Here is a 15,173-nt window from a genome sequence, read left to right as displayed (position 1 = left end):
CACAAATGTCCACCCCCTCCCCCCCCCAAAAAAAATCAGTGTGAGATTGGGTTCACAGAATTTACTATACAGATCTCAAGTTTCAAAGCACAAAGCACCCCTTCTGTTCCTGCAGCTTGAAAGAACATTTTGTGTTGGGATACACTGAAATGTACTGCCAGATTCACCCATAATGCAGACAATTCCAAATTGCACACTGCCCCCAGATAAACAAAATAATAAAGAAACCTTTATTGTACCCATTGTATGATATCATCCTGCCCTCAGGGAATCTTGCAGCAAAGAAAATACATCTCTACACTATTGACCTCCAATTCCCATCCATGCTCCAATTCCCATCATTACAGTTCGCCGTAAGACTCTCAAATGACCTGCTAATAAACATTGTTTGATTGCAGCCTAAATGTCTTCTCGTTCAGGCAAAATGTTCCCCCACCCCTATAAAATCACCACACAGCAGGCCCACTCTGGCTAAGTCTTCTTTATTTGGACTGCAATGATAAAAGAAAATCAAAAGGAATCCGAAATCTGAAATGAGAGATGCAGCAGACGTAAGGACTACAGGAACCAAGACTCATTTACTTGCTCTACCATTTAGGATGTCAATTTCTTCCTTGGAAATTCCAGTGTTGGATTCTATCTTTACTCATTGTCATCAGAAGTTGAAGAAAATAATACACCAGCACCTGTTCAAAGTGAAGTGGCACAAAGGACATGTTTAAAAATGTGGTGAAAAATATTTAAATGGAGAAAAATGCTTGTAATAGTGTGATTGTGTTCTGGAAGTAATGATAATTTCCCCAAAGGAAAGCAAATGTTACTCTTGTTTGTGTGGCCACTGGTTTCTTTGAATCACACTCTGAAAAGTAACACATTTAACATGTATTAGTGTTTTTTTTTTTTCTTTTTTTATTAAACCACTGTTTCAATATGCATTTAGGTCCTCATTCCTTTGAAAAACACAATATCGCATTTCCTAAGACAAGACGAAATAATTATATTCACAATAAAATAAATGTTACAGTTAAACAGACAAACGTAACCAAAAAAATAAAATCAAATAAAATATTCTAGGACAGGTGGCAAAGTCAGCAGTAGTAGTAATAATTTAAAGTGAATTTCCACCCTGCAGCCACTCTACTGAAGGTGCGGATGGTAAACAGACACATAGATCTTCAGAACCCCTGCAGAACTAAGAACTATAATACACTATGCAGGTAAGCCAACTCTGTACAGTGCCATGTGGGCAGTGACCAGTACCTTTACAGCAAACCTCAAGGCCTTTCTGTGGACTTGTCAAGCAAGCATTCGAACATGATAAAATTAAAAAAACAAAAACTTGACTGATCATCTTTGGATATTTTACATTTGTATGAAAATAAACTGAAGTAAATCTTCGTTGATATCACGGTACTATACTTCTTAGTTGACATGTACGTGTTCTTGTTGCGATTTACTGGTCAACTGATACGGGGATGATACAGAAATAAAAAGTACCTTATTTTACACAAACATGGTGAGAAAACACAATGAAACAACACCAATTTGTTTTTCTCTCTCTGTCCGTCTGTCTGTCTTGCTCACAGCCCCTCCCCTCTTTAATTGTATTTAGAACTTTGAAATGAAATTAACTCAATTCAAGTACATGTCCAAGAAATCCTCAGAAAAAGGTCCTCCTTCAAAATCCAACAGTAAACCACAAAAGCACTTTCAACTGTTCCATGCACACCATGCTCTGTTTGTCTGTATGCTGTTTTCAATTTGGTTCGTCTCAGTCTCATGGTTCCTCTTGCTGCTCTATTTGGTTTGGCTTCCTAGTAGATGGACTATAAGCTCATAGGTGGAGAGCACTATGGCAGTGTTTGGGATCTGCCTAATAAGCTGTGCCGACAGTCCCCTGTAGAAAGCTGAGTAGCCCTCCTCTATGAACACAAGACGCGCTGTCTGGAAAAAATACTTGTACTTGCTGCCCTCTTCCCGAAGCCTCGTCCTGATCACCTCTGAAAAGAGAGCGAAAAGAAAGTCAGTCACAGACCACCAATGACAATAAAGAGGACCCCACAATTCTTACATACATACATTCATGTAGTGTTCTTTGTTTTTTCATAGCAAGGAATGCCCTGCTGTTAGTGATCTACAGAAATACCATTAAACTTTAGAATATTATATTTGAACCTTGATAATTGTATCCATTGGTAAGAGTCGAGCTCTCTTATCCTCTCTGTGCAATAAAGCATGCATCAAGTCACACATGCAGATGCACAATTCAACACAAGGTGGCAGTGTTGCAGTTCTACCTGTTAAACCACAGAGTTCAAGAATAGAAATTAAGAACAACTGAATTGGAAAATGATTCATGGATAAATCACATACAACAAATCCCCATTTTCTGCTCTTTGGCAACCTTTCTTAAATACGTTTAAAGTATTTTCATACACATCTAGGCCTGCTCTTTTTCAACATTTGCTGTGCAATATAATCAAGATTAAATACTAATATGTTAAATATATATGCAAGTTCTCTTCTGGACGGGCACAAAGATAAATCAGGAGTCAAGAGTCAGCGTAATGCATTTTAAAAGGAGCAAGCAGCCTGTTACCATGATACATAAGTCACCTACCGTGTGGGTAAGCTATGCAAGAAGCACATCCTTTGGCGAAAGCTGCCGCCAACATGAGGCCCAAGAAGTCTGAAGCCACTTTCTCACTACGGCCGCTCGCAGATTCTAGCTTGCAATCCGCCAGGTTTTTCTTCAGAGTCTCATAAATGAGAAAACAGATCATAGTCTCAGAGATGCCGGCGTATGAGGCTGTGAGGCCTCTGTAAAAGCCGCGTATCCCCTCTGTCTGGTACACATTCTTGGCGCACTGCAAGGCGTTCATCTGTTTCACCCCTCGTACCCTGAGCAGAGAGAGAGAGAAAGAGAGAGAGAGAGAGATCAGAAGTGCCACAGTTTGTGGAGAGCAGCTGTTTAAGGCTGCTTGTGTAGGATGCAGACACTGTTTATAGTGTTACCGCTTTCATCTGGTGTTTTGAACATAAGCATTTAGACAGTTGTGGATTTTATTAAATATTCTGTGTTTTTTCACTGCAAGAGATTCAAGATTTCACTTTTGCTTATGAATTGTTTGTCCGATTTAAACCATATTGTGCACATGGATGACTGGAAAAAATAAATAAAACAAATCGTGCATAAATTAAAACATTTAAAAAGTCAAGGAAATGCAAGCAACTATAGTTCTATTCCAACGAACTGTAACACAACCTTGTTGAGAAGCCCAGAGGGAAAAGTTCCCATTCTAAAATAACACTCCCGAGCAGCTGAGCTCCGGCCCACAGTCCGCCCTGTTCCAGATCACACTGCTGACCTGTGCTCTTTCCCACACCTGATACAGGCAGTGCGCACAAACTTTCTCTTTCGTCCAGACGGGTATTTATAATGCCACAGCAGACGCACTCGGGAGCACGCAGGCTGTAGTACATGCAACCTGCACTCTGGATTGCACAGTCCTTACAGCACTGAACAAGCCCTTTCATTCAAGGCACTTTAAATATGTACACACACATATCTATATATAACCTTACCTCCTCTCCAGCTGCATCCTAGTCTTAACCATCCAGACCGGGTTCATCAGGGAGTTTGTAACGAAAGCTGCAATAAACACATATATGCTTTTCAGATTTTTTCCTTTTCGGATGCACAAATGCTAAGTCAGATTATTAATTTGTAATTTGTTGAATTCTTTTCATCCAGTGAGCTGTGCTAAACATGGGACTGAACCCAGACAACAAAGAGGAGGTTTCTTGCTGAGTAAGTGTGAAGACAATGTTGTCGTTTCACTGCCAGACTGAGCAAAAACAAACAAAAAAAATCATACAAAAGCCAAAATAAAGTAGAACTTTTTATATAAAGTAGACCGATCCCTGTTTCTACTCATTATCTACAGACTAACATTTATTTTGTATTTGTTTATGTATCCAGGTGTATTCTTCAAAACAAAGTAGGTGTCTCACTATTTATATGAAGTAAAAAATAGTCAATAGGTAGACATGTCACACTAAAGTAATCATGCACATATAAAGCATGTATAATTATTACCACTCCTTGTTGGCAAAGACAGCCTCACAAAGACTAGACGAACCTTTGTGCTAAACAGTTGTGTTACATAAGAACATTTTAACCCTGTTTCCATAGGGAATGCCAGCTGTTTTCACAAACATCACGAAAACTAAAATTTGGATTTCTTAATCCGAAGACAGGAACATAAAGGTAACAAAGGTGTCCATTCCCCCACCCCCCACCCCCCCCACACCCCCCACACCCCCCACACAAACACGTTTCTTACAAAACAAGTTCAAAAGACTTGAGACTGACCTGCGAACCCAGCCGAACACATGTGCACAGGCCCGCTGTTGGGCACAAATATGGCGTTAAACTTCTCCCTCGACTTGGAGTAGGCAGCGAAGTAGATTGCTCTGTGAGGACAAATAAGAGAGAAAAAGAGAGAAACATGGTTAAGAAAAAAAATGTAAAAATGAATAAATACAAATTAAAGTCTCAACAGTAGTTCCTTTAGCAATCACTGGTTCAGTATCCCCACTTGAGAGACAGAGAGCAAATATCTGTTCTTTGGCTCCAGTCTCATTCACAAAACATGGGACATTTTTTTTTCTTTTCTTTTTTAGGGCTCAACTTGCGGTCAGTAGCTTTTCAAACCACTAAAACGGTTTCCAGTGGAATAGAGGAGCACAGCTGTGTGATCACTGGTGAGAGTGAGGAATGTAATCTGCTTATGTTGTACTTATGTCGATGCATACTGAATGCAGGGGACTCAATTTAATATCCAGATTTGACTACAGAAAGAACACCATTAATACATGAGAGTTGCTCATAATACATTTCGTTACAGCTGTTTTATGTGCTTGAATTCCAAACACACAATCCAGAAACCTGTCCTTTCCACATGGCTCTGGCTGAATTGGTTCTGGAACAAACGGTGCTGATTCGGCTGAAACAGCTGAATAAGCCCTGGACTCCTCTATTGCCCTGCAGCCTCCTGAATGGGGGCTTTCAAGCTGCATACCATAGGGCAAGGGACAGACGAACAGTGTACTAAACACCCCCGTAGCACCCACCCCTCCTGCTCCCAGCAGTTGTGAACTGCTTCTGTACATGCTATGAAACCTCAAAAATGTATAAAAATCGAAAGACAATTGAGGTTGAGGGTTTCATAAACACTGAAAATGAGATGGGGTGGGACTCGGACACATATAGCTGGGAGGGGAGGAGTCCAAACTGAGCAACCTACAGGTACAATATTACTGCAACAGTCTCCTAGTGAAGCTTGGGTTGTGTTTATTCCTTGCAGTGGTGAAGGGCAATGACTTTAAAGTATTAACTCAATCCCTTTGTCTGCTATTATACTAAGGCCAAAAAACATGGCAGTGTACACTTGTGTAAAAAGCATAGTGCAAAGCATAAGTTAAAAGTATTAAAAACTTTCTATAAAAAATAAAAAATAAAACAAATAGATAGTGCTTCTTAGCATACAAACACTGCCCCCACTCCCATTATCCCAATTAACCTTTAACCCCAAAAATCTCAACACTCCACGGTCTGTGGTCCAAGTTTTATTTGTACCACTTGCCAGATGGAACAAAAGGTGAAAGTGTAAATGATGCAATCAAGGACCTTTATTAAAACAAGAGCTTCTATGAATGTTCTTGTTAACAATCCCTATGCCCTCTTACTTTTAGATCACTTATTAACTGCAGTAAAGAAAAAAAAAGAAAAAAACACCAATATAAGTCAACGCTATTTCCCAACGACACCAGACAAACACAAGTCAATGTCAAAGCATGGTGGGGTTATACGACACACCACACTATTGCCATTCATTTAATTGACTATACATAAACTAAATTATCTCTATTATAGTAAACCGCACAGCTGGAGTTTGCATATCAATGATAATCTTCTGGTTGATAAAGACCATGACTTAAGATAATGGAATAGTGCACAACAGCTTAGGGATAAGTTATAGCTGGAATCACATTTTTTTTTTTACCCATTCTAGTTTGGCCCACAGCTGGTGGTTGTTTTGTGTGTGGCCTAACTACTAAGATTACCTACATAGACATAAAGACCTGTACATTTTCACTGAGTTTTATCCCCCCCACCATTCCCACTGTACAGAGTCACAGAAAAACTCAGGCTGTAGGTTACCTGGATGGCGCCACTCCCACAAGATTAGGTCCCAAACCTCTGAACAGAGACCTTGGTCCTTCTTTCTCTAATATTGACCTGGAAGCAAAAGAAGAATAATGATTAATCATTATTATTGTGATTATTTATTCATTCATTCATTGGACTTAGGTAATTATCCAAGGCAACTTATAGGGTTTACAAACCAACTGAGAAAGTTTGTGGATGTGATAATATAAAGTAAAATATAAAGTAAATAAATACTAAAAAGGAGGCATACCAATACAAATACAATCACGTTAATCTATGCAACTGAAAGCATTATATGAAATTGACATCATAATCAACATAACATTCAGAAGACAACCATTTGTAACGCAAGAGGACACATTCCACTCTTCTCTGCTAGTAAACCTATTGCCCTATATTCAAAACCACAGTATTGATTCAGCAAACAAAGATATTACATCAGAGATATTTAGGCAAACAGATGGCGGTGGCCAGCTGCCCCCACCTTGCTCCCTGGCATCACTTGCTGCATCAACATAGAATCCTGACCTCCTGCCACCGCCATCCCCCAAACCATCGGCACAAAGATTAGTGTTAAAGTTAGTTCGCATTCCCATTTTATGCTGTTTGTGCCCTACTTCATAGTTTCTAGGGCAATCTGTGTCCTGGATCGCACTGAAGAACTAAAAGAACTGAATTCTGTACCAAAAGAGTCCCCGTTCCTCAGTGAAGAAGCAGTTTTTATCAACGTAATGCACACCACTCCTGCAACTGCCTAGTGCGCATGCAGAGTATTTCAGTTGCTACAGTACTGGAACAGTTGCTCACAAACTTGTGGAGAGTGGAGACAGCGCAACAGAAAACAACCAGAATAGCAGACAGTAGGCTGGAGAGACGGGTAAAGGAATAAAACGGACAGAAACACAAACAAACCACAACAAGACCACAAGACCTTATGTATGAAAAATTACTTTTCTTAGGGGGGAACAAAGAATAGCAAGTTTTAAAGGCATTGTGTTTCTGCAAGTGTAACTGTCAGGAATTACCAAAAAAGAAAGCAGTTGGTTTAACTTTTTGTTCACTAAAGGTTTCATCAATGCTGTGTTGCATGGTACCTGGTGTCACAGCAACATTATAACAATCAGGGCATGACTGATAACTTGTTTCATTTCACAGCTCCTTATCACTAATGTAAATAAAGCAGCAAGGAGGAGCTATTGTGACTACGCGCGTGGAATTGCATATTAAAATTATCACAATCTCACTGGCTTGGGACTAGGGCCATAAAGTGGATGACACCAGTAATGTAGAACCTGGTCAGAAGTATGCAAACATTCAAACTAAAACGTGCACAAACATGTGGATGCGAGTCTGTAGGAAGGGACAGCAATGCCCAAAGATGATCATAGGAGGAAATACTGAATTCAGTGTGTTTAAAAGCAGATTTGGAGTATGAAGATGCTTCACTAGAAGCTATTTTTAAGTACAGCATTGAGTGTCAGTCAGTTCTACTTTAAGCTCCAGGGCTGTGCACTGAGCTACGTGCCACTGATGCTGAAGTTGTGGAACTTTCTGAAGATCCCTCAGAATGCCTTGTGTGCCAGACCTGTCAGTTCAAGCAAGGATAAATAAATAAACTACAGAAAAGGATGAACACCTGCCAAGATTGAAGCTTAACTTTTAAGGAAGGAGAGTGCAAAGCATGTCATGTATTCCCTGTCAAGATTACAAAGTTTAAACAAAAGCAACTGTAAATAATCATTTTGAGTTTCAGAGAACTGAGCCTTAGTTTACTTTCAGTTGTCTCAACAATTGATAACAGTGATTTGAGGTACTAAGAATTATATATATATATATATATATATATATATATTGTTATTATTCAGAAAGTTTTTAAATTCAAGGTGCATTGATAGGTTTCACATGTATTCAACACTACAGAGAAGACGAGATTAATTTGTTAAAAGAAGGTCAAAATCTAATTTTGTAGGGCCTGCAGATTACGACTACTTTTGGCTGTAATACACCATAAGGTGACTACATACAAGTGGATATCACAAAGCCTGTTCAGACTTAAATCTACAAGATCTCTTCTTCCTCAAATCACAAAATCAATCCTCTTCGTCATCCTCTGCCAAGTTACCATTCAATACTTTCAAAGAGGCCCATTGCTAGAGGAGGGGACAGAGCCACTGGAGCAGTGCAATTCAAAACCAAGTCACGGCTGAGACCACGTTGGAGCCAAAACTGCTCATCTGAGCTTCCTTGGCCATTTCCCCAGACTTGTTGGCCTATAACAAAAATAAGTCTTCTCTCGCTCGGCTGCACGACAAGTTGCCTGCGTCCGCACATGTTCAGCGAGGATTACATAAGCAGCTGTGCAGGAGTCAGACCGGTACAATCCAGCTCGCTGAACAAAAGTGAGTGTCCACTAAATCTCCTCCACCAACCCCTCTCTTTATTACTTTTTAAATGTTTTAACTAAAGCTAGAATCATTAACCAAGGGAATTGTGCTCTGTAAAAAACATTGCCAGAACAAGAGAAATGTCAGTGTGCAAAAGAAACCATGCAGATTGGCACTACAACTCTCCTCCAGACAGGAAATAAGATTTCAAACCTCACGAGGCTGTGTGAGTGACACCTGGGCACAGAACAGCTACTCTGCCACGGCACTGTGGTGTCTTTGCTACACCAAGGCACTGTGGTCAAGTGCTCCGGCACGCTAAGATGACAGTCTATGCAAACCGATGGATGTTGCCCACAAATGGTGTCAACACAAACGCTTTCGGAATGTCTTCTGTGTAATTTGGCTCTGGTGTTAAATATATTCAGTAGAAAGAGAAGGTTAAAGTTATGTATACACATATACATATAGACATACACACACACCCATATATATATAAATAATGGGGGGGACTGTGTCCTTGTGAAGTGGACCGAAGATGAGTGCTGACAGAAGCCTCTCACCTGAGCACCTGGAACATCCCGGGGGCGACCTGCGAGGGGCGGATCACGCCGGTGCCACTGAGAGTTCCCAGCTGGACCTGGAAGACAGGCCGCAGGGCGAGGCCGGACGACTGCAGACGAGTCTTGATGACCTCTAGGGGGCAGGTCACAATCGCACCCACAGTGCCGCCACACCTGCATAGGTACACAGGAACATAGGAGAATGACGTCAGAGGAGAGCCACTACTGATATTGATTTCTGCCAGGCAAAGTTTTACCAGGATCTGCATCTATCCCTCTGATAACACAGTATCATTATTTAAATTGTACTTATAAATATAAACCTTTTCACTTATTTTAAGACATGATTATAAGTTTTCATAAATAGATAAAGTGCACAAAATATGTATTTTCTCACCTCATGAGAAAGGAAAACAGATTTTACCCTGCATATAAACCCCCACCCCCCGTGTTGGAAGCAGTAATTCTGTTTGGCGTTTAGCTCGATACTAGGCAAGATATCAAAATAAACAGTGCAAAATCTTGGAGGAGATAAGAAAAACATACTGCAAATCTGTCCTCTCAAATAATGATAGAAAACAATTCTTACATATAGAAAACACAATACAACATGTTTGTAACCAAATCAAGTGCTACAACGTTACAGTCACAGAATATCCTACAGAACAAACAAACAAACCATAAATAGGTGCAAGTTTAAAAGGTGTGCAAAGCTTTTCCATTTTGGAATGAAAAAGAAAATAAATTTCCCTTTGTCTAACTATCACGGCAGACAGCTGTCCAGAAAAGGGTGTGTCAGGACTGAAGACGGTCTCTACTCGGCGAGATTAAAAGGCAATCTCCTTGCACAGTTCCACATTGGATGCTGGTGTCGATATCTTAGCTGCCCAGTCCAAGGGAGAAACAGGAACTGTGGGCTGCTGAGGCCCAAACCCATTCACTGGAACCCACTTTCAAATCTCATGCTGCGATCTTTCCCCCTATGCCAGTAACTTGATTAATTTTATTTTAAAATAAATCAAAATAAAAAAATATACAGACACATAGACGCATATTAAATCTCATCGAAATCAACCCAATTGAGTTTCATGTACTTTTGTTTCAACCGGTTCCGATGAAGACACCAAATTGCCATAATTAAAGTGTGCTATTTTATTACACTCAACAGGAAATTTCAGGCTAATAACATGGTATTATAACCTGATCCTAAATCCTGCTGTCTTGGATGCCACGCCACTGACTGTGCCTATATGGTTAAAAATGACACGGAGGTTCATGTGAAAATCTTATCCTGTCATTCTTTTCATTAATTTCTTCTATCAGCCAAGTGCCTATTTTTATTTCTTTTAAAACTTCAAAAATGTCCAGGAAATTTGACTACCTGTTATAGATTAAAACTGAAGGTCAAATCCCAAATCAAAATTCAGCTCGTCACAGATGGCCTACGCACAGACTACAAAGAGCTTACGCTGTTGAACTGACCTAAAGTTCACTGAAAACAAACAACAAAAACAAATCCATCCCCTATGCACACGGAGCCCTTGGCACAGGTACTGTTTTTGATAAAAAAGTTAAAAGTTGAACTAAAAAGAGGTCCTTACAATACTGTGTGAGAGAGGGGGACAATACAATTATGCAACTGTATACATACATTTAATCTGAAACAAGATTATACACTAACTATAAAGTGTTTTTTCTTAGTCACTGATTTATCATCCGAGTTTAAAATTAAATAAACAAAAACAAAGGGTTCCAGTGCATTAAACCTACTTATCTGTAGTTCAAAAACGTAGCTTAATCAAGTTAGCATTATTAGTTACATAATGTTTGTACTGGAAATTTACCAGTGCAGTACCAACAAGTACCAAAATAAATAACAAGACAATACACTAATAAACTGAAGTGCAGAGATCGACTCCTGGCCCGATTAAAGCCTTTGTCCACCAGAGATCTAACACAAAGCCTGGAGATTTGTTCAATACCTACAGCTTTTGAGTTTCTGTATCCCACTGTCTGGCTTTCAATTAAAGACAGGTTGGGGAAGTGTACAAAAATAAATAGAATGACAAAGCACTCCCAGAATATTTCTTTGTATATTATTATTATTATTATTATTATTATTATTATTATTATTATTATGATGAAGCACTCCCAGAATATTTCTTAACGTACTCTGATCAAACCTGTAATTAATTACATAACTTGGAAATGAAGGTGGTTGAGTCGAGATGGGAGGTCCAGTTTGTTGTCACTTACTTTTGGCAAATGCACTTCCGCAATTACCAGTCAGCATGGCTGCAAAACAAATACTTTCAAAGCGACGCACAAACCAGTCACAGAACAGGTTTAAACCATGATCTAGAATCGGCTGGCCCGAAGGTTGTGCTGGACAGCATTTCTTACATCATCAAGCCACTCAAAGTGAAGTTTAAGATGTACGGTGGGGAATTAAAGAAAATAAGAAATCCCCCATGTTGTTTAACTAAATTGCACTTCCCGGACTTTTCATTGCTTCTGTAAACAGAAGGCAGGTAGCAAACATGAAAATCTAATAATATTAACAGATATACAACGCAGTCACATTAAACTTGTGCCTTTGCAATAGTCCTTTGGATATCCTCCAAGAGATCAAATAAGACTGCTCGAGTCATGTGGTGCTGTTAAAAAAAGATTACAGCGCCTTCTAATCCTGTGTCAAGGGTGTGTTTGAAATATTTCTGCCTCAACCGAGCACATCAGGAAACGTCTCTTCTGCTGCATTTTAACTGTGTGCACATTAGTCCTGAAGGCGGGTGGTTATCCAGCATAAGAATGAGGGGATCGGACATCACAATCGTATCAAGGGCCCTGAATGAGTTGACAGCTTGGCCTTTCAAAGCTCCTGTGGGAAAGACTAGGGATGGTTTCTGAAAAATTATTAGCAACTTTCTGCATTTTGTGAAATATTTTCCAATTATTTTAATCCGCATAAATAATCTTTGATTATTATTCAAATCATATTTGCTTCAAGGAAAATATTTGCAATGCGTTCAAATAAGGATAAGTTTCCAAAACCCAACAACAAACATTTAAACAGTTTTGCTCAGGAATTAAATATTTAATTACACTTGTCCTGGTATGGCTCACTTTCAAGTACATTTGTTTTGACAGACGCAAAGTTAAAATAGATTTATTTTCCACAGCTTCAGACTGGCCTGGAATTTGAGCAATCTTCAAAGTTTTTGTCACATGTGTACTCCTGTGGTGTAACAACATTATCACCTTCTCAAAAGCAGACAAATTCCAAGATACAGTAGAGCAAGACATCCTTGACAGCAAAGAACAGACTTTTACAGTTTTACTCCAACTGATTGGTAGTCTGTGAAACCAGATCATTATACCTCAGACCCAGTCGCCTGGGAGCTGTTTTACACAGATGCACAGTGCCTATTAAGCAATCGACTTCCAACGTGTGCAGCTCCCATTCCCTGTCCCATATGATAATTTTGGAATGAGGTGCATTATCTGAACCTTGTGACGAGGCCTTTGCTTTTAATGTCAGCCTATCCCTGAGGGGAACTAAAATCTACACTTGCTTCAGTTCTAAAATAAGTACTTTATTAACAGCACAGCATATAAGAGCAACAATAAAACCAGGACAGTAAATTATTTATTTGATATAGCAATAACTTTATAAAAAACAATGCAAACATCAGGTCTGTAATTGTTTGTCGGATGAACTGGTCGATTAGAAGAGGAATAACCAACATAACGCAGCCTGCATATTAACACACACACACACACACACACACACACACACCAGCGAAGGAGTGTCTCTGATAGCCAATAGAGTCTCTCGCTGTCACTGCAATTAATGCCTGCTGTTATGTAACAAAGAAAGGAAAGAGGCTACACACCAAACAACATGGACTATATTTATGCTAAGATCAGTGCCATCTGTTTTACATACAGCAGACAGTTTTATATAATGTCTCAACTTTGTTCTTCTACTGAATGCATACGATATAGGCCGACCAGAGACCACCTTGTTGCTCTTTGATCGTTAGAAACACCTTCAGCATTCTGGGTTGCAGACCACCTTCTTGAATACGTTACTGTATGATCATTAGAAACACCTTCGACATTTTGGGTGGCTGACCACCTTCTTGAATGTGTTATTCTTTGATCATTAGAAACAGTTTCGACATTTCGGGTTGCAGATCCCCTCAATCCAACTCCATCATTCCACGTGCAATTACATTTAAAAAATGAAAGTATAGGCCCACACAGCCCAAATGCAGGACTGTTCCCGAAAAAAGCATCGGACACACCGGTCCTCCTCCACGTTAAACCCGTCTCTGGAGCCAACGCCATTTAAACACACTGTCAGTGTGGGAGTGTTTTAACCTTGCAGGCGCACTAATGAATGTCATTTGCAACATGCCACTGTACGCCCCAGCCACCGCCGTGCGTGTCCAGCCTCAGGTCTGCAAATTCAATTCAAATTGACCCCGAAACCCCCGGGACACACGGGATCTGCAGACCAAATAAACGCTGGAAAGATAGTTGAATCTACATATGAAACTAATGTCCATAAAAGGTTGCCGTGGTTCATCCGAGTTGAAGAAAAGCTTTCGCCAACACATAATTCATACAAAATACTTATCAAACTGAAATCAAACTCACCCGCCAGCGAACAGATGTAAAAGCGTATCTTTCTGCGACATGTTTATGCTTTCATCATAACATACTCAATCGTTATGTGAAATTATTTGAGGTTTCAAGGAAGGGAAACGTGCTCCCCGCAGCCCTCGGATCCAGCCGGCTGATTCTCGCCAGGAAATTCCGCAGTGCGCAGAATCGGAGCTGCGCTCGGTCACTCCATCATGAGGCTCGCCGGGGATGACGCAGGAGGAGGGTCGGGGGTGTTGTCCGTGACGTCATCGAAAGGGTCATCAACCGAACACGCCTAGAAAAAACAGCTGATTGAAGTCTGAGCCACTGTATCACGAGTTATTAATATTTTGGGATGTGTATAAAATCGTAATAATATATATATATATATTTTAACAACATCATCATCATCAACAACAACAACAACAACAATAATAATTATAATAATATATTTACAAAATCGTATTCATATTTAAGACTCGCTGAATAAAATACATAAATAAAATAAAATAAAATCCAGAGCACATGGTGCAGCAAAGACTAAATAAGGGGTATTTTGGAAATGTAGCCCTACACCCCAAGAGAGAAACTGTGACTTTCTATGGGGACATCCAACTCTATCCAGCTGCTGAATTTAATAATATTGGTGTGAATCACAATGAACATACACACACACACACACACATACATACATACATACATACATAGCCCCTATGCATGTATAGTGAGATGACATCTGGGGCAGAAATATTGTAGCTTGTTAATGAGAGAAGAGTTTGTTGAGGGATATAGTTCAAGTTTATCACTGTGGTCAAAGAAACATGACAGGGGCACACATGTTTATCCTAGTTCACCTATAACACATATCTTTCTGGCTGTAAACATGGACTTGTGCACTGTATGTTCTGTCACTGGTCTCTAACTGTGCTGCTGATAGCGATGGGGGATGTGTTGTGGGAGGGGTACTAAAATAAGGTGAAGAAGCTGGGAGCAGTGAGTGTTTGCTAGTAAATACTTTACTGACAGATAATTGGGGCAATTGGCTTGTCTCAAAGTTCTGAAGCTGGGCCATGGCTTTGTGTTTTCAAAACAGCAAGTTTTAGCCAAGGGAGCAAGTGCAGATGTCAATAACTCTGTCATTGCAGTGGTCTGGAAGCAAAGATTCTAGAAGCAACAACTGAATGGTAAATGCTCTAACATCAAAATAAATTAAACTGATGATGATAATAATAATAATAATAATAATAATAATAATAATAATAATAATAATAATAATAATAATAATATAATAGTGGTAAAATAACATAAATGGATACTTATTCTTATACTAAATGTGTG

The 15,173-nt window shown here is 39.6% G+C and overlaps 1 protein-coding gene across 1 annotated transcript; it reads right to left on the bottom strand.

Moving 5' to 3' along the window:
* Positions 1-466: 466 nt before the first annotated feature.
* On the bottom strand, positions 467-14,027 carry slc25a33 (solute carrier family 25 member 33). The gene is made up of 7 exons (XM_066690999.1): positions 13,848-14,027; positions 9,183-9,356; positions 6,227-6,304; positions 4,376-4,476; positions 3,586-3,652; positions 2,621-2,901; positions 467-2,000 (listed from the first exon to the last, which is right to left on the bottom strand). Exons 1-7 carry the CDS (start codon positions 13,886-13,888, stop codon positions 1,798-1,800), a joined length of 945 nt encoding a protein of 314 aa, XP_066547096.1. The 5' UTR covers positions 13,889-14,027; the 3' UTR covers positions 467-1,797.
* Positions 14,028-15,173: the final 1,146 nt, after the last annotated feature.

Source organism: Amia ocellicauda, chromosome 18 (assembly GCF_036373705.1).
Source record: "Amia ocellicauda isolate fAmiCal2 chromosome 18, fAmiCal2.hap1, whole genome shotgun sequence".
NCBI lineage: Eukaryota > Metazoa > Chordata > Actinopteri > Amiiformes > Amiidae > Amia > Amia ocellicauda.
This window is presented reverse-complemented; position numbering and strand designations above follow the sequence as displayed.